Consider the following 19,125-nt stretch of genomic DNA (forward strand, 5'->3'; position numbering starts at 1 on the left):
CCTGCTGCCTTTCTTCCAGGCACTCCGAGAATTGCTGGCATGGGGTATAAGGGGAGGATGGGCTTTTTTTTTTCTTTTTAAGGAATGTGGAAATGCAGATAAGCACAATAAGCCTTTTCATGTGCTTGTCCCCACAGCCCCTGCACTTTGCTTGGGGAATCCAGCGGTCCCTGCTCCCACGCTCAGCCATCCCCTGGCAGGGTGCAGGGAGTCATGTGCAGAGCCCTTCGGGCAGGTCTCTAGTGAAACTTGCTAATTAGCAGGAAGAAGAATCCATCTCCCCCACGCTCCTCACTCTGTATGTCCTTCAGCTGCCACTTAAAGGTCATTTCTGGCAAACAGCAGCTGCGGGAATATTATCACTGAGCATGTGGAGTCTCCTCATCTCCTGTGGAGCACCCATCTCCTGCTTGTGTCGCTGTAGAATAGAATGCATGCCAGTAACTCTTCCTGGTGTGGTTTTTGTTGTAGCTCCCTCAGTTCCCCAAAATCTCTCGGTGGTGGCTGAAGGGAACAACACAATGCTGATCTCCTGGGGCAGTGTCTCTGGACAGCAGGACGACTGCCAGCTGTGGCTGCGGGACCCCCGGAACAGCTCGCTGCCCTGGCAGCACTCCCTGGGCAGAGGACAAGTCCAGCACCTCCTCCAGGGGCTGATCCCGGGCAGGAACTACTCTGTGTCCTTGAGCTGCGTGGCCGGGCCGTACTGGAGCAGCACCAAGCCCTTGGCAGTGCCCATGGGTGGGTACACGCTGCCATAGGGAGGCAGCAGGGCAGGCTGGAAGGGGGAGAAACACCTGGGTGGTCTCAAGTCTGGATCGACCCTTGAGTGTCAACAGAGGCATGGGAAGTCTTGTGGTGGGAGATGGGGAAAGCCAGCAAGGTGACCTTCTGGTAGCCATTGGCTCCCTAAGCTAGTCCCAGCACAGAGATCTCCTGTCTCCTGGCTACCTGTGAAGCAGAGCAGACTTTGCAGAGATCTCCTGTAAGACATGAGCTCAGGCCCTGCCCATTCACACTGTCCTGTGGTCCATGGCACAGCAGGCCCCCAGGCTGCAGGTGTCCGGCTCTGCTCGTCTCACTGGCCATGGGAGCAGATGCTGGCAGGGGCAGAGGTTGGGATTTCTCTGACCCAGTGAGTCCAGAGCCTGCCCTATCTCCTTTGCAGAGCCAAATCCGGTGAAAAATGTGCAATGCCTACCAGAGTCAAGGAGCCTTTACTTGAACTGGACGAGCTCTCCTGGAGATGTGGAGGCTTATGAGGTGGTGACAGAGAGACTCTCTGAAGGACCTCCCACCTCCAAGTATACCATGAGCATCCCTTCAAGCGAGGCCAGTCTGGAGGGGCTGGAGCCAAACTCCTCCTACCAAATCACTGTGAGCACCGTGGGCATGAACACGCTGAGGAGCCAGGCTGTGACTCTGCTCTGCAGCACAGCAGTGGAGCGTGAGTCCCCTTCTTTCCCACAGGCCTTACCACAGGCCCCAGGAGAAAACCCCTGGTATTGCTGGTTAAACCCAGGGGCTCTTTGAGGTGCTTGTGAGGCCCACATGGCTGCACTGACCTGCGGTGGGTTGGGGCTCTGGCAGTGCTGCTGCAACCAGTCACAGACTGAGCAAAGGGGGAGTCTGGGATCAGGGACACACTACGAGGCTGTGCTTGCCGGTTCCTCTTCCAGCCCTGCCCCCACCCCTGCGTGCAGACGTCTTCCCAGTGGAGGCCAGTTCCACAGTTATCATTTCACCCGACCTGTTCAGCGAGGAGAATGGCCAGATCCAGTACTACGGTGTCATTGCTACCACTAATGAGTCACGTAAGTGTCCCTGCCTGTCCCAGTCTGCAGTGGCTCCCTGGAGGGCAGCAGGGCCCCTGGACGTCACTTTGGGGCTGTCACTGTCACCTTGAACATTCCCCTCCAGTGCTGAGGCCCACCCAGGAGATCATGTCCAGCACATGGTATGACCACTACTACGGGACAGAGGACTCCTACCTGGCAGTGCTCATCCCCAACCCCTTCCGTCAGAGGAGCTCCCCCGAAAGCTGGCGAGTGCCGGTGGGAACAGAGGAGTGCGGCCAGTCCAGGGCAACGTGCAATGGAAAGCTGAAAGACAACGAACAGTACAGGTGAGAGATGTCAGCATCCCTCCTGAGGGAAGGGGCTGGAGGAGAAGAAGGACTGCATGTGTCCTTGGTGCCACCAGCTCCCTGGATGTCACCTCACCCTCACACCCCCAAATCCCTAGCAGGGGACCCCAAGGGTTCTCCACCAAGCAGCATTTGCAGAAGGCAGGGGCTGGCATGCAGGGAATATTAGGCAGTGTAGTGGGCAGGGAGAGGGAAAGCTGAGGCTGCGAAGGGCTGTGTGTGTTGTCTCGGGAGCTGAGCAGATGTCCAGCCCCAGGACAGGAACTAAAACAGATGCTGTTACTTGTAGGACTTTGGTGTGTGACTCAGAACCATGTGCAGACAGTGCAAAAATGAAACCGATTTGGAAACAGTTCAAGTGGTGCCTATTCAGTGTGGGGCCCAGAGGCTGGGGGTAGCAAACACTCAGGCTAAGGTCCAAGTTCCCCATGAGACACACACATAGATCCCAATAGTCGTAAGTTCAGAGTCTTATTTGACAGTAAATAGAATCCAGGAACATGGAGGTACATGTTTTCTTGTAGGGTACCTTTAAAACTGTTGATGGAAAAAGAGGTTTTCCACTGCCAACAAAGAATAGTATCTTTAGTCAGTCCTGTTAATTTAGCAGCTCACAGTTTCATCAAATGGGGACCATCTCCACAGGCATTTCTCTGATCCCCCAGAGTTCTGGAAGGTTATCCCATTTCATTTTTAAGAAACTTGCAGCAAGGTGGCTGATGGGTGATAAAGACACTGAGAGCATTATGAAAAGAGACTGAAAGTCCAGGGGAGAGCATGTGCATGAGAGAGCTGCCCTTTCCACTGGGAATTAAGGGAGAATTAAATCTGCCCATGAGTGTTGTGGTGAGTGGGTGTTGGGGTTGGACCTGCTGCCTTTCCCTTTCCCTTTCCCTTTCCCTTTCCCTTTCCCTTTCCTTTCCTTTTTCATTCTCACTACTTTTCCTATGTGCAGACATGGAAAATTTTTAACTGATTCTTACTGAGTTGTTTTATATTCACACTCATGCTAAACGGGCTCTTAAACTGCTGGTTGGGGCAGCACTGGTCCAGATTGGTGATAACACACAGGAGGTGGGAAATGGCTGTTTTCTCCCAGGGAAAAAAAAAGGGGAGTTTCCAGAGAGCCATTGCCTTGGAAATTTCCCCCAGAGTGGGGTCATCAAGAGCAGAGGGCAATTCCTGTGTGCTGTGTTATCCTGCCTGGCAGGAGAATGGCTGGCAGTGCACTCCCATCCCGTGTCCATCTCATGCCCATCCCAGGTCCCTGAGCTGGCGTGGAGATCTCAGAAAGTTTCAGAAGCTTGGAGATGAAAGCTGACCACCCATCAAATCTGTCTGTTCTGTATTGCTCACGCGTCACCTCAGGTGTGGCAGGGCAGGACTTACTGCTTCACCCCTCAGCCTCAGCTCTGGAGGGTCAGCTGGGGATGGAGAGGGAACAGCAGGGCAGAGGCCTCAGACCAGGGTGTATCAGCAGCCTCGAGGGGACTTTAACAACAGCACAATCACTCCAGGACAGCCTCCACATGCAGGCACTGAAGAGCCAGGCTCTGTACCTGCCCCAGCCACCTCCCAGTTTTCACTCCAACAGGAGCCTCCCACGGAGGAGCAGCTTACTCAGGGACATCAGGCCCTGTCATTAGTCCACCTGCCATGATTCAGTGACATGATTCAGTAACATGGACTGAACTGTCCAGTTATTCAGGACTAGAAGATACTTTTACACCACAGCTTTCTTTCCGTTTGGCTGCCCTCAACAACCTAAATACTCTCAGTTCAAACAGCACTTGACCTAAATATCCAGCCTAAATACTCTCAGTACATGGAACACTCAACCTAAATATCCGACCTAAATATCCTCAGTAGACTGTGCTGCTCTCTGAGTTAGTGATTATTAGGGTGGTGAAAAGCTGACAGCCCATCCCCACTCAGAATTTCTGTTCTTGTTTCCTGTCTTCCAGTGAGTTATTTATTCACAAGCCCTCACCTTTCATGCCATGACTTCTGCAGGCTCACTTTTCAAAGGAGGTCTGTGCCCTGGCAGCCAGGTGTGGGGTGCTGCCAGAGGGGACCCACACACAGTCGACAAGCTCTTGGCTGCTAAAATCCAATGCTATCTTTAAAAGCTTTGGCTTGCATTTAGGGCACAAGGAGGGGCCCTTCCAAGTCACCTGCTCAGAAGGGAGTCAGCTCTGCAGAGAGCTGTGGGGATTGGTGTGCCCACTGCCAGGATGGGGACAAGGGGCAGATCTCCATGGGGAAGAGGGTGCACCAGCCACCTCTGTGTGTGCAAGGAAGGGTCAGCCAGCTTCCAGCTGAAATGCCGCTGTGTCAAACAGGGCTCAGCTCTTTCCCATCAACCCAGTTAACCAGTTGACATGAACTGTGTGTTTTTAATGTTTTGTGTCCTATGAGAGACCAGACACTACCTTTCTCTGCAGATAACCCTTCGGAGCAGAGCTGCTTCCCATTTGTGCTTTCTGAACAATTTCTCATGCTCCCCCCAGTGGAACAAACTTGTCCAAGAGGTAGAAAAGGGAGGAAAGACCATTCCCACACATCCCCTAAATCCATAACAGAAAACCAGCTTTTTCCAATTCAGCATTTCAGGACAGAGGCAGGGTCCTGTTCCCCTGGGTGCTGCCTGCTGGGTGCTGGGTTCTGGGCACTGTGCTTGGCTCAGGGTGTCCCTGACACAGGACTCTGCTTTGCCTTTAGGTTCAGCATTGCTGCGTTCACCAAGTATGACCCAGTAGCCCCTGCTGTGACGTTTACCCTGTTCTCAGGTAAGCTGAAGAGCCTCTTCCCTACCTGGCTGTGTGGGTTAGAGGTAACGAACAGCCAGAGGGAGCTCATAGGCTACAGGAAATACAATAAATAGAATAAATGCAGCAGTCTATCATAGAATTATAAAATGGATTGGGTCAGAAGGGACCTTAAAGCTCAACTCATTTCACCCCCTGCCATGGACAGGGACACTTTCCACTATCCCAGAGTGCTCCAGGCCCCGTCCAACCTGGCCTTGGACACTTCCAGGGATGAGGCAGCCACAGCTGCTCTGGGCAACCTATGCCAGGGCCTCACCACCCTCATAATAAAAAACTTTTTTACTGATTCTTACTTCTCTCTATACTCTCTTTTTTTAATTCCAGCTGCTGGATCCAGTGCAGACACAGCTCCACTCTCAATGCCAATAATTGCTGGAATCATTGTGGGATTTCTTATCACACTTGCAGCTGTTTTTGCTTTGGTTTACTGGAAACAGCTCAAAGCAAAGAGGTGAGCATGGGCCGTACCTTACCTGCTGAGTGCAGGCTGAGGTACCCAACCTTCAGTGCCAAGCCTGGAGGAGAGCAGGAAGAGGGTGTAAAAAGAGACTTAGACAAACTAGAATGTGGGCTAGTGGAATTGTGCCTGGCAAGCTCAGAAGCCAAAGGCAGAGGGGAAGGAGGAGCTGCCCATGTGCAGTTAAGTTACAAAACCCTACAGGTGTGCAAGGCAGTGTGCCTGCCAGTGGCACACAATACCTCATGGCATCGATCTCTGCACTGCAGGCAAAAGTAACAGCTCCTGTGCTTTGATTCTAGAACCAAGAAGAGCAGCCTGCCCCAGGAAATGGTGACCTACAGCTTGAGGTGAGTGCTGGCGTCTGCCCTCTGTATGGCCTCACTGCAGCTCCCACTGTCCTGTACCTACTTCCTTTTTCATGCTTTGACTCCGGAAAAACCCAGCTGTCTCCTCTCCTCAGTTATTTTATAAACCAGTCTTTCCCAAGTTCAGCATTTACTGCCCAGCTCCATTCCAAGTCAATGCATTGTCTACACCTCCTCTGTGGGTCTTCTGCAGCAGGGGAATATCCTCATCACCCTGAAGTCCCTCCCAGTATTTAAACTGTTGTACCCACTTCCCTGGGATTGAGGTGGGCTATAAACCATCCCTGTGTGCATCCAGGTACCGCAGGTCTCACGGCTGGGCTGTCTCAGTGGCACCTGACTGGCTGGCCAGGCCTCCCAGTAACTAAGGCAGGTTTTCCTCTGGACTTCATTTCCTGCAGAAACGTCCACCGGCCAGTGCCCCTGCAGAACTTCAAGCAGTACTATGAGATGAAGACAGCAAGTGCTAACCACGCCTTTTTCCAGGAGTTTGAGGTGAGATGAGACTCCTCCTAGAGATGACATTTGATTTCTCCACTCGGTGGGTCTCCCATCTCTAGCAATCCAGCCACCCTGTGAAGCAGCCTTGGAGGCCAAAGATTGGATGGACCAAGTGATCAAGCAGTTCCTTTGCTCAAAACCTGTTTTGTTCAAGTTCTGGTCAAAACACGTGTGGTGTGGGGTGAACTAGGACACAGCAAAGTGCCCCAGCCCTGACTGGAGGTGAAGATGAGAGGGGTGGCGATGAGAACCACCCTGACATTGTTAGAAAAGAGTGTGCAGCCAGAGGGAAGGTCGAGGAGCACTCTCAGACCTCCAGGGTCAGGCTGTGAGCTTCACCTCAGGCTGCTCCCACTGCCAACATCTGCAGCCTCTGGACTGTTCTGCTGCAGCATCTTTCAAATTCCCATCAGCAATTTCAAACCCTTCTCAGATCACCCGTTTCTGGCTTCTTGAGTGAGGACAGGGGCAGAAGCCGATGCAGCACAAGATATTTCTGTTTGCTCGGTGGAAAATCCTCTGAGCTTTGTGGTAGATTTGGTAGATTTCTGAGGCTTTTTTCACCAGTACTTGTTCTTGGGCTTTTCTTTTAAATATGAACAGTGCTGTTGGAAAAGGCACTGGGAAAAGCCACCATGGCTCAGAGTGTGCAGGCCATCTGAGGGATGAGTGGAGCAGTTCTCTGTGTGAGAGTAATCCTCTTTACCCTCCAGACAGAGCCACTGGCCATGAGTAGGGAGCTGAGCTGACCAGGAGCTCTCCAGAGGAAATGTTTGTGCTTATCTTTTCCCCTGTCCTACAGGAGCTGAAGGAAGTTGGGAAGGAGCAGTCGAAGGTGGAGGCTGAGCTCCCAGCAAATGTCTCCAAGAACAGATATCGCCATGTGTTGCCCTGTAAGTGCTGTCCCCTCCCAGCATCTGGTGTGGGAGCCCAGAGGGCAGTGCTCAAGGACAGGCTCACCTTGCTTCGCTGCCAGGGTCAGTGCCTGCTCCTCTCCTGGGAGCAGGAGGACTCTTGAAATGGGCCTCAGTTTCCATTTTCCTTCTGGAGACCTGAGGCTTGATGGTTGAGCCAGAGCTGAGCCACCGTCCTCCCCAGCTCCTCCAGCAGGCTGCTGGGTGAGCCCTGCTCAGGACAGGTCCCAGCAGGAGACCAAAGGGGGTCCGTGAGCTTCACTGATGGACCTCATGACCCCAGCTCTGTTTTCCAGTCCCCTGCTAGCCTAGCTGGCAGGCAGTGCTCACGTCCTCAGGGAGAAGGTGCCTGGCAGAGCACAGAGCCTCCCTGCTGGAGCTGCTGAGGCTTCTCCCACTGGGTTACCCAGTTGTCCATGTCCTGGTGAAGGGCTGCCTTGGGGTTCACCTGTGTGGGGTCTCTTTCAGATGATCATTCTCGGGTCAAGCTGAGCCAGCTGGGGGAGGATCCACACTCAGACTACATCAATGCCAACTTCATGCCTGTGAGTGCCCACTTGCCTTCCCCACAGAGAGATGGCCACAGGGCACTGTCACAGAAACTCTGGAGGCAGAGTGTCCTTGTGTGAGGGCTGGGGGACATGAGATGCTGGTGAAGGCACAGCTGGCACAGGCCAGCGAGGTTCTGGGGGGAAGATGGAGATGTGTAGGTGCCCTTTAGCAGGGGATGATGGAGCCTGTCAGATGGCAAATGCTGTGATGCAGAGGTGTGATTGTGGGAAGACTGGCAAGTCTCTCTGCTTTCTGCTCGTGGACTGTCTGTCCTCTTCCATCACCTCCCAGCTTACTGCCCTGTCTTTCTGCCTGCTCTTTTTCCTTCTGGTCTGTGCAGCTGCATTTGAACAACCCTGGAGCTGTGCCTTCATCCCCATCCGGGAGGTTCCCAGGTAACAGCAGGGCACACAGCATGCAGTGCCGTTGTGTGGATCTGTGGGGCATGTGTGTGTCCAAGGGCAAAGAAATACCCTGAGGCCTTGCATGCTTACCCTACCCTCAGCAGTGAGGGGGAAGCACAGGGAAGACCCAAATGTGACTTTCTCTGGTTACACTGAATGAGGAACTGCTTGGAGGGAAATGGCGTGGGTCACTTTATTCCAAATGTGTAGAGAGTGTGTGCTGGGCAGCTCATGCTTCCTGTGAAATCAGCTGCTTCTGAGATCAGCTGCCTGGGATCTGTGCCTGTGTGGGCTAGGGGCAACAGGAATTTTGCCTTCTACCACAAAAGCAGACCAGGCACTGACTGGTCCCAGGGCAGGACCCACCTGCCTTGGCAACCTGACAACTCGTCTTGCTCATGTCTGCCTCTTGCTCAGGGCTACACATCCCAGCAAGAGTTCATTGCCACCCAGGGGCCCCTAAAGAAAACCATAGAGGACTTCTGGAGGCTGGTGTGGGAGCAGAACGTATGCAACATCATCATGCTGACAGTGTGCATGGAGAACGGGCGGGTAGGTCGGTGCCAGCCCCAGCCCAGCCCTGCCCTGGCAGTGTGAGCTGAGCCCAGGGCTGGGTCTGTGTCCTCCACAAAACCCCTGCTCTCATATGGCTCCAGGATGAGCACAGTCCATACAGCTTCCATGAAAAGGCAGTTTGGGGGAAGAGAGGCTGATCTGTGCAGCTCAGCTGTAGCTTGGGGCGGGCTGAGCCAGCACTGGAGCTTAGCTAGGACCATGCCCACCACCCTCGGCTATTTCCGCAGAATCTGAAATTGCCATGTCCTCTGGGCCACCTCACGTGGACTGTTCCTCCAATCTCCAGGGATGATGAGACCCTCACAGGTCCTTTTTTCTGGAGGAGGCTGAAATCCAAATGAAGGGGCTGTGAGGGAGAGCTGTGCAAAGCTCCCAGTGGAAAGGGGAAGCACCCCTGCCTGCTCCCCAGGGCTTGTCCTGGCTCTCCTCACAGCCACTGCTCTCCAGATGCTCCCTGGGAGCCAGAAGATCACCTGGTCCCTCACTGGCCTCACTGGGACCCTGTCCTGTTCTAGGTCCTCTGTGATCATTACTGGCCATCAGAATCTGCCCCAGTGTCCTACGGGCAGGTGCGGGTCCACCTGCTGATGCAGAGCAGCTCTGAGGAGTGGACCATCCGGGAGTTCAAGCTGTGGCACGTGAGTACAGACCCCAGGGGATGTGGGAACCTGTCAGGGGTTGGGGGTAGGCACTCAGTGGTGGTGGCACCTTTCCCTGCCATTTGTGGGGCTCAGAGAAGATCCGAGCCCTGAGGAACAGTCTGCCCCTTCAGATGGGTGACACAGGGGTGTCCAGCATGTGTCATGCTGCTCTCCACCCTCACTCTCTCCTTTCCATGTCCCTGCCCTGGGACAGCCTGCAGTTTCCAGGGCATGTTCCCTGGCAGTCAAAGGCAGGTCTCCTCCCTCCCACCTGCACATGTCCCAGCATGGCAGGGACTGTGGGGGAGGATGGAGGAGCAGGAGCCAGCAGGCAGTGCAGACCTGACTTTGGCTGTTCCCTGCAGCTGAGGCAGGTGTCCTCAAGTCCCCAGGTGCTGCCAGGGCTGTGGGGTGTGAGCCTTCCTCGGGGGGCTGCACACCCATCACCAATCCCCGTGCAGGAGGGTCTCCGGGCAGAGCGGTTTGTGTCCCACCTGCACTACACAGCGTGGCCCGACCACGGCATCCCGGAGTCCACCACTTCCATCATGACCTTCCGAGAGCTGGTCCGGGAGCGCATCCAGAGCACTAAGGATGCAGGGCCGACCCTCGTGCACTGTAGGTGAGGCTCTGCCCCAGGGGATGGTGGGAGGAGAGGGTGGGAGAGAGCAAGGGGGGTCCTACTCGTGCACAGACTGTGAGGGAGGGCAGTGCCCAGGAGACACAGCTGCTTGTGGAGTCTCCTGCTCAGGTGTTGAGGACTACAAGTCTACTGGCAGTCTGCCCCCAGCCCCAGGGCATGGGGCAGGTGGAGATGGTCAGCACCAACCCAGGGCAGCCTGAATGGCTCCCAGCCCCGTACTGTGCTGGGACCGGTGCCTGGGTGTGCTCAGGCGGTGCCCAGGGAGCAGCCTTTAGGAGCATGTCCAGTAGCAGGAAGTAGCCCGTGGACTGTGATTCAGGCCTTGTTCAACCCTTGCTGTCTGTGCTCCCAGTGCTGGCGTGGGCCGCACTGGCACCTTCATTGCCCTGGACCGGCTGCTGCAGCAGATGAAGCAGGAGAAGGTGGTGGACATTTTCGGTGTCGTTTACGCCTTGCGGATGAACCGGTACCTGATGATTCAGACGCTGGTGAGATCTCTGCTCCCTCTTTTCCCTGGCCCCTCACTTCATTCCATTGAAGTTCATAGGGCTGGCAGTTGGATGAGCTGGCTGGCCAGCCCCAGCACCCCCAGGCTGGTCGCCAGCCTGTCACTGTGTCATCGTGCTGCTGAAAGCAGCAGCTCAGCTGGAGTGGAAATTGCTGGGGGGGGTCTTCAGCAGCTTCATGCCCTGCTAGACCCACAACAGCAGCATCCAGAGACCTCCCAGGAGGCTCAGAAACACCCCGGAGCACTGAGGAACAGGATGAGGCCCTTTGCAGGCAATTCTTAGCTCACACCATGTTGTTGATCTGTGATGCTCCACAGCCTGTCTCCTATCTCCAGCCCTTGGGGCTGGGACAAGGTGTCAGAATGACCCTTCAGGACAGAGACCATACCCACCCTCTCATGCTGTCTCTGCAGTGTGACAGTCTGTGTTGCTGTCTGCCTTTGCCTTCCAGTCCCAGTACATTTTCCTGCACAGCTGCATTTTGGAAAAGATCTTGGAGGAACCTCCCCTGGATTTATCAGGGACAGAGAGGTAAGGCCTTGCTGTGCTTTGCCACTATGCCCACCCTGATCCACAACCCCTCCCGGCAAAGCCTTGGCTCCAGGACAGAAGGACAGGGAAGCCCAGCCAGCCATCCCACCTGGTGTTGTGAGAGGGTCAGCACAGGGGGGGCTGTTCGCTGCAGCACGGGGAGCCCAGCACAGAACAAAGTGCCATCTCCTGGGTACGCCAATGCCAGAGATCTGCAGAGCTGTGCTGGGGAAGGCACTTCCCTCAGCCCCTGGCTTCCCAGCCCACAGGCATGCCCTAGTGATGTGTTCCCCTGTACTTTGCACTGGTGAGGCTGTACCTTGAGTGCTGTGTCCAGTTCTGGGCCCCTCAGTTCAGGAAGGATATTGAGATGCTTGAACGTGTCCAGAGGAGGGCAATAAGGCTGGTGAGGGGCTTGGAGCACAAGCCCTATGAAGAGCGGCTGAGGCAGCTGGGGCTGTTTAACCTGGAAAAAAGAAGACTCAGGGGTGACCTTGTCACTCTCTACAAGTCCCTGAAAGGTGGTTGTTTTCAGGTAGGGGTCGGGCTCTTCTCCAGGCAGCAACTGACAGAACAAGAGGACACGGGCTTCCCTGTGCCAGGGGAAGTTTAGGCTGGACATCAGGAAAAAATTCTTCACTGAAAGAGTGATTGGGCACTGAAATCATCTGCCCAGGGAGGTGGTGGAGTCACCGTCCTTGGAGGTGTTTAAAAAAAGCCTGGACGTGGCACTCAGTGCCATGGTTTAGTTGATGAGGTGTTAGGTCATAGGTTGGACTAGATTACCTTAAAGGTCTTTTCCAACCTAGTTTATTCTGTGATTCTGTGATTCAAACTGGAGAAGCTCGTGGCAGCTAGGTGGCCTTGGGATGTGCCTCCTAATGGAGGCCAAGAGGACAGAGCAGAGTCCAGCTGGAGATGGCCTTGGCCACCTCTCTCATTGTCTTGGGGCTACATCTGGAGGTCATGCACCTGTCTTTGTGGCCAGATTGTCTCCTCCCTCACACAGAACAGGATGTCCTTGTCCTTGCTGCCTCTTGGGAATGAGCCCTGGGCCGTGCCACCCCTGAGACCTGCCTCTGTCTAAGGGAGACCGGGTTGTCACAGGCCAGAGCTGGGCTGGGAACCTGGGAGATCCCTGGCATTTGAGGAGTGAAGGTCTGCTCACAGCCCTGTCCACCTGCTGCAGACACAGCCTGGGTGCTGCTGAATGAGCTCAGCCTCACCCTTGTGCCCTGGCTCTCTCCCCAGGTCCTGCCCCATCCCACTGAAGAACTTTGCCCAGCACTACGCCCAGAAGGCAGCCAAGTCCCACATGGGCTTCCTGAGGGAGTACGAGGTGAGAGCTGTCCTGGGCAGGGAGTGCTGCCATGGCTGTATGTGCTGAGGGGACCTGGGGAAGGATTGTACCTGCTCGGGCTGGGAGATGCCCTGTAAGTGCCTCCTGAGTGGGTCCCATGCCCCAGTTTCACGGTGGTTCTGGCAGTGTCCCCTCTCCATGGCATTGCATGCCCAGGCACAGCTCCCTCATGCATTCTGCACTGCTCAGGGTCTGTCCATCACCCACTCCTTCCCAGGTCCCTCCCTGGACAGCAGCAGCCCTCTCCTGGCAGCATGGCACAGACCTGGCAGCCCACTCTGGAGCTGGTCTCATGGCACTCCTGCTCAGGCTTCTGCATGTGCAGCCATGACCCCCCTCTGCCGAGTGCAGGTGTCCTCAGGAGGCCCCGGTTCCTCCTGTTCCTGACCCTTCCTGCCCACTGCCTCCTCCACTCTCTCTCACTCTGGCAGGCCCTCCTGGAAGTTGTCAAGGAAGAAGCCAGCTGTGCACCACCATCTTCAGGCAGCCAGCAGACACGGCCCTCTTCCAGCATCCTGCCATGTAAGTTCTGTGACACCTGCATCCTCTTCCTTTCTGTTCCTCTTCCTCCTGCATGGAGCTAGGCTGGACCAGGGCCGGTAGTCCACAGCACAAGAAAGTATTTTGAGACTTTGGGTGAAACCAGAAGGTTGCCAAGGTGTTTGGGGTGGAGCATATGGTGTTTGGGACTGGGATTGGTAGGTTTGCTCAGCCTGGAGAAGAGAAGGGAGATCTTGTTGCTGTTTTCAGCTACCTGTGGGGAGGCACAGGGAAGAGTGGAGTCTTCTCAGAGATGTGCCATGGAGGGACAAGAGGCAAGGAGGATGATTTGGGAGGGTAATCCAGCTCAGCAGAAGGAATAGCGAATTTCCCTGAAGGTGGTCAAACACTGGAACAGAGGCCCAGAGCACCTGCAGGCTCTCCGTCCTTGGAGAGAGGCAGGTCTCCACTGGCTCAGACACTGAGTGACCTGCACTACAGGAGCTTGGGATAGAGACCTGTCCTTTGGGAGCCAACATGCACAGGCTGGAGATGAGCACTGCAGAAGGGAGTGCCTTTGCCAAGAAATGGTCAAGGAAGGATTGGATTTGTGTGGCAGTCACTCTGCAAAACCTGTTGGAGCTCAAGACTGCCTTGAATCCCTGCAGCTCCCACTTTCTTTGCAGATGATCGCTCCAGAGTGAAGTTTTCCCTGCTGGAACAGGGCCCTTTCTCAGGGCTGCTGCAGGTGTGGCGCGTCCCGGTGAGTCTCACCCCCAGCAGCAACGCCCACCCCTGTGCCTGGGTCCCCCATCCTGGCTGTGCTCCTGTGCCCTGCACTGCTCCACTGGTCACTGTCACTGTGATCCTGCGTGGAGAAGAGGGGAGTAAGAGGATTGAGGACATCACTTCCCTTGCCTGCCCACTTTGGGCTGTCCTCACTTCCCTCCCTCTTTCTCTTCTCTCCTTGCCTCCTGACCTGCTGAGCTTTCTTCTCTTCCTGACCTTTCCTGCAGCCACCTGAGCCAACAGAGCACTCTCTCCAGCAGCAGAGTAACACTCTCATTCCCCACCCAGGGCTGCAGCTCCAGCAGGGACTATCTGGCTGTCCACGGCCCTGACAAGCTGACCATGGAGGACTTCTGGACCCTGGTGTGGGAACAGGATGTTCACACAATCCTAACACTTCTCCCATGGCAGGAGAAGGGGGAGGTAAGGCACTGTGCCCACCTGTGCCATGGCACTGGGCGAATCTGTTCAGTGGAGTTGGGACTAGCAGAGCTCTTGAAACACTTCACTGCCTCCTGAGTCCTGGGTGCAGATCCAGCTTAGCTGGAGCTGGACCTTTCCTGTGTCCAGGTGCTCCCACAGCTTGTCATGGGAGCCAGGTTCTGTCTGCCCCCCATGCCTGGACTCAGCTGGTGCCCTTCAAGCTGTATCTGTGTGGGACTAAGGGCAGCAGCTCCTGCTCTGCCCAGCCAAGGTGTAGACACTGGCAGAGCAGATTCCAGCTCAGAGCTCTGAGCAGAGCTGCCAGGCAGCTCTGGGTTCCCAGATGACCCGGCTGAACCTGCTGGTGTTCCCAGAACTCCCTCAGGCTTTAGGTGGGGGATGAACTGACATGGAGAGATGCCGGGAGTGCTCTTGGTCCAGCCCTACCACAGACCCTGAAGATGGTGACTGATTGACAGAGAAGCCAAATTTCAACAGGAAGCCAAATTTCTTGTTGCACACAGGTGCCAGGTGAGGTGTGCTGGCCCCTGGAAGGAGACTCGCTGTGCACGAAGACGCTGACCATCCAGTGTGACTCGGAGAAGCTTGTCTCGGGATGGAGATGTACCCAGCTCAAACTGAAACACGTGTGTGTCCGTGGGGCTGTCCTGGCTCCCACCTCCTGGGATGGGGGTGGGTCTGTAGGGATCTATAGGGGCTGAAAGGTGTGTGGGACTTCTCCAGGCTGCAAGAGCAGAGTGTCAGCAGTCCACAAATGCAGGAGTGAGTCTGGATTGCAACATCCAGAACTGAGTGGACACAGGAGATACATGGGAGAGGCCCTGGGGGCTTCCCCCACCCCTTGCTGATGGGTCACTCTGACCCCTTTGGAAAGGCCCACACAGTTCTCAGTTCCCTCTCCAGGGGCAACTCAGGGTGCCATGGGGAAGGAGAGCAGGTTGCCAGAATCATCATACCCACAGCATGGGTGGTGGGCAGTGCCCCAGCAGAGATGCCTGCACAGCTCTACAGGAGCTGGCAGTCAGCTCAGGGAAGCCTTAGGGAGCCTCAGGATGGGAGAACTCACCCATCCCTCCCCAACATCCATGTCAGCTCTTTGGTCTCGCAGGAGAAGAAAGCAAAGGAGAGGCAGGTACAGAGGTTCCTGTACACGCTCTGGAGCAGCAAGAAGCAGCCCGATGTCCAGAGCCTGGTGGAGCTGCTCGTGGCTGTCAGACGGTGCACGCCCCACCGGAGGAGAGCCGGTCCTCTCCTGCTGCACTGCAGGTACCCCAGGGTACACCTCCATCCATGGGCAGCCTCCCGAGCTGGGAGCCACCACAGCTCCTTGGCATGGTACCAACAAGCCTTCCCCTCCATGCCCTGGGGACATGTTGATGTAGGTCCATGGGAGCCAGTGGAGGTTCTGAGCCTGGGAGGTCACAGGGAGCAGTGCTCTGCTGAGGACTGGGACAGGGCTAATGGGGCTGGGCGAGGAGCGTGGGTGGAGCAGGCATTCCCAGGCTGGGGTGCCCAGGCCAGCCCTGGGTAACTGCAGGGATACTGGGAGCAGCCCTGATATCCTCACTTGCACACAGAGAGAGCTCACAGTGCACGGTGCCCACATGGCTCCTTGGACTGGTGCCCTCTTCCAAAGAGGTTCAGCTCAGCCTGGCCTGGCATCAGTGACCCTCCCTTGTCCCCTGCAGTGGTGATATGAGCCAGATGGGCACACTGATCTCCCTGGACTGCCTGTTGTACCAGATGAAAGCTGAGAGAACCGTGGACATCTACAGCGTGACCCTCCAGCTGGCCAGAAGCTGCTGCCTCATGACCCCAACTCTGGTAGGTGGGAAGAAGGGGTGGGGGACAGGGTGGAGCAGAGGCTTCGTGCTGACCTGCCTGGAGCTGGCAGCATCCTGCCCTTTCCTGGGTGTTCCCTGCTGCCTGGGAGCCTGTCCAGCCTCAGCAGGGATTTACTTTATGCTTCCTCTCCACCCTGTGGCTCTGCCAGCCACCAAGGGCTGAGGGCACTGACTTCTCCCAGGCAAAAGTTTTCCATCTCCTCAGTTCTGGAGTTAAGATCAGTTAAATTGCATGTGAGCTCACAGTAAGTGCAAGGCACTCTTCCCATTGTACTCAGAGAAGTATGGAGCACTGGTGTCGTCCTACACAACCTGCCTGCTCGCCCTTGGCTCCTGGGCGTGGCTGTCAGCCTGGGCACCCCGAATCTGCTGGGTACCCCCTTGGCCAGTACCTTTCCTGGTGCATCCCCCAGAGCCTGGTGTTGCAGCTGGGGCTGCCTGTCAGGGGGTCGGTGGGACACACTGTAAGCCACACGGGCAGGTGCCCTGTGGGCTGTAGCACTGTCTGCCGGTGCCGATCCGTGCCAGCCCAGCCTCGGCGTGCCAGTCCTGCTCCTGGCACCAATGCCTCTGGACGTGCTTCAGTTGCTGCCACTGCTGAACGAGCTGATGCACAGCCCTGGAAACGCTCCCCACAGGGCACAGCAGAACTGGGGAAGATCTCTCCAAGGCTTCCCAGATGCAGAGCCTCCTTCAAGAAGCTAATTACATTCTTAATTAATGTGAACCATGTGCGTGGTGGGAGCCAGAGGAGGGCAAGGCGTCCACTGCCCCCGCTTCAGAGCCGCTTTGTGTTCCCGCAGCGCCCGGCCCTGCAGGGACACAATAACCCATAAAGGCACAGCAAGTGCCCATCAAACGCTGCTGTCCTGCAGCCCTCCAGGCTCCTCCATCCCGGTGGGGGCTTGCCAGCACCCCTTAATGTCTGGCGGGGTCAGCGGCTGCTGTCGTGCTGAAGGCATCAGATTTTGGGGGGGGGAAGCAAGGAGGAGGATGAACTTTTGATGGATATCCTTGGCTAACTGTCGGATATTAAGCACCAGCAGCTCCAGAGTGGTGCGTGTCTCAGGGGATGTGCTCTTGCATGTGGCAGTCACTGAGTGTGCCTGGGCTGGAGTCAGCCCTGGGCTGTCGCTGCAGATTTCACAATCAGACCTGACTCGTTGAAAGCACGCTCTGGTGACCTGGAGCCTCAGCCATTGTGTGATCCGCGGCATTCCCAGCCCTCCGGTGAGGCTGAACCCGCCACCACAGGGAGGAGGCTCCTCGTGACTTGCGGCTCAGCCAGCACATTAACGAGCTGTTGGGGAATGCTGGTCGGGGCCCCTCTTCGAGTCCCTAATCCCCCCTGCCCACTGCCATGTGATTCCAACCCACACCATGTGCCAGCTGGCCGTGCCCTCCAGCTCTGTGCCCTGAGTACAACCCCATTTACCTTGCTCACATCTTGCCTAGGCAGTCCTGGGCGTTTGTAGCCTGGTGTCATTTTGGGGCAGCCTGGCATTCGGGCAGAACCTCATAGCAAACGCACAGGGGACTTGGGACCTCTGAACCCACATTTGGACCTCATGGATCCGTTTGGTGATATTAAAAAGAGACAAACAATGCAGCTGGGCTAAACCCACACAGATTTTTCTGTACCTCTGTGAGCCTACAAGCATCTACCCTGACCTGCTGTCAGCACCTGACTGGTACACTGGGACTACACCAAGGGAAACTTCTGGTCCAGAGGTCCCTCATGGCCCCAGGTCACTGCCAGACCCCATGCACTCCAGCTTCATGCCCTGCAGCATCACTGGAGTTGCTCTTTGCTCTTGTTTTGGATGCAAACACCACAGCACATCCAAAAGCCACTGGGGCACTTGGAGGAAGCCCAATGAAATTATTCCTCTCCATCTCAGATGGGATGTTCCTCTCAGCCCCATCCCAGGGGGGTGAAGAAGGGGAAACAAACATGGTGTAACAGGCTTGATTCTTCCTTTCTGGGTGATTGTGGTGGCACAGGACCATCATGGACTACTTGGGAGAGCAAATCCTGCTCTGCCATCAGACACTGTTCCTTAATTAGGATTTTTTAAGGCAAACTGCGAGGTTAATCTGTGACCAGGAGGTCTCTGTCAGAAACCTGACTCTGATGCCCCTTTCTCTCTTGCAGGACCAGTACATGCTCCTGTACACCTGCATCCAGGACATCACTGCTCAGAACCAGCTCTAGCACCACCTGGCCCTTCCTGGCACCCTTCTGCCTCCCCTTCTGCAGGGTCCTGTACAGAGCCGGGAGCTGGTGAGAGCACCATGGGACTCCTGGCACAGAGTGAGCCCTGCAGCGAGCGGTGGCCTCCCCTGGCACTGTCCCCAGTGTGTCGCTCACGGTGTGAGCTGTGACGTGGGGTGTCCTGGACAGACGGACAGTGTCCTGCCACGCAGCGCTGCAGCCCTCAGTGCAGACACGGTGACGGGCTGGGCAGGATGCTCTCTTGCTTTGGACATCTCCTGGGATTCCTGGTGCCTGGAAGGTTCTCTAGCCCCCCTCACCACACACCATGGGGCTCTACGGTGCCCCTGAGGCCCAGCACGAGTATGGAGCACCGTGGTCTCCCCGTGCCCGTGGGCACCGGCGTGTGGAGGTCTCAGATGTGCTGTGGACAGAGCTGGCTTGTCTCGGCTGGTGGAATGGTCTTAGGTACAAACAATAAACAGCCCTAGGAAAGCGTGTGCTTGTAAGGGAGGCTTGGATTTTGAGGGGTCCAGCTGATGTGAAGGCTACAGCATAGCAGCTGTTCCCAAAAGGGCAGCTGTGTCCCCAGCCATGGGACACTGCAGTGTCCCTTGGGCACTCGATGCTGCAGTCCATGGCACAGCAGCTTCTGCTCACTCTCATCTGCTCCTTCCCCTGAGGCAACACTTCTGCAGTGAATCTCCAGCCCACCCACAGCTTCACGAGGAAGGGACACATTTTCAGATGAAGCCTGGGCTCCAAGTTGTGAACCTGCTGGCTCCCCAGCACCAAGGAACAGGGCAGAGCCACCTGGTTCAGCTGACACACTGGTAAGCAGCTGGCAGCCCCAGCAGTCCTGCTGCTCTGGGAACTGGGTTGTCCATGCAGGGACACGGCTGCTCTGCAAGCAGGAGTGG

At 56.0% G+C, this 19,125-nt stretch overlaps 1 protein-coding gene across 5 annotated transcripts in view; it reads left to right on the top strand.

Annotated features, from left to right (window-relative positions):
- Nucleotides 1-18,703, top strand: part of LOC103619497 (receptor-type tyrosine-protein phosphatase V-like) — a 42,709-nt gene extending 24,006 nt beyond the window's left edge. For 2 of the 5 annotated variants that reach the window (XM_017739812.1, XM_017739811.1), the window contains 23 exons: nt 472-741; nt 1,169-1,447; nt 1,680-1,814; nt 1,921-2,125; nt 4,868-4,935; nt 5,302-5,428; nt 5,737-5,784; nt 6,204-6,297; nt 7,106-7,196; nt 7,686-7,762; nt 8,591-8,725; nt 9,265-9,387; nt 9,852-10,012; nt 10,386-10,521; nt 10,994-11,073; nt 12,325-12,412; nt 12,865-12,955; nt 13,600-13,676; nt 13,991-14,125; nt 14,650-14,772; nt 15,255-15,412; nt 15,835-15,970; nt 18,146-18,703. In XM_017739812.1, the coding sequence (XP_017595301.1) occupies nt 472-741; nt 1,169-1,447; nt 1,680-1,814; nt 1,921-2,125; nt 4,868-4,935; nt 5,302-5,428; nt 5,737-5,784; nt 6,204-6,297; nt 7,106-7,196; nt 7,686-7,762; nt 8,591-8,725; nt 9,265-9,387; nt 9,852-10,012; nt 10,386-10,521; nt 10,994-11,073; nt 12,325-12,412; nt 12,865-12,955; nt 13,600-13,676; nt 13,991-14,125; nt 14,650-14,772; nt 15,255-15,412; nt 15,835-15,970; nt 18,146-18,205 (2,897 nt within the window). In that variant the 3' untranslated portion in view covers nt 18,206-18,703. Of the gene's footprint in view, nt 1-471; nt 742-1,168; nt 1,448-1,679; nt 1,815-1,920; nt 2,126-4,867; nt 4,936-5,301; nt 5,429-5,736; nt 5,785-6,203; nt 6,298-7,105; nt 7,197-7,685; nt 7,763-8,109; nt 8,165-8,590; nt 8,726-9,264; nt 9,388-9,851; nt 10,013-10,385; nt 10,522-10,993; nt 11,074-12,324; nt 12,507-12,864; nt 12,956-13,599; nt 13,677-13,990; nt 14,126-14,649; nt 14,773-15,254; nt 15,413-15,834; nt 15,971-18,145 lie in introns of those variants that run through there. The other 3 variants (XM_017739813.1, XM_017739814.1, XM_017739815.1) reach the window with 3 other exon arrangements.
- The last annotated feature ends 422 nt before the right edge of the window (nt 18,704-19,125 follow it).

This window comes from Corvus brachyrhynchos, unplaced genomic scaffold (genome assembly GCF_000691975.1).
Source record: "Corvus brachyrhynchos isolate BGI_N302 unplaced genomic scaffold, ASM69197v1 scaffold67, whole genome shotgun sequence".
NCBI lineage: Eukaryota > Metazoa > Chordata > Aves > Passeriformes > Corvidae > Corvus > Corvus brachyrhynchos.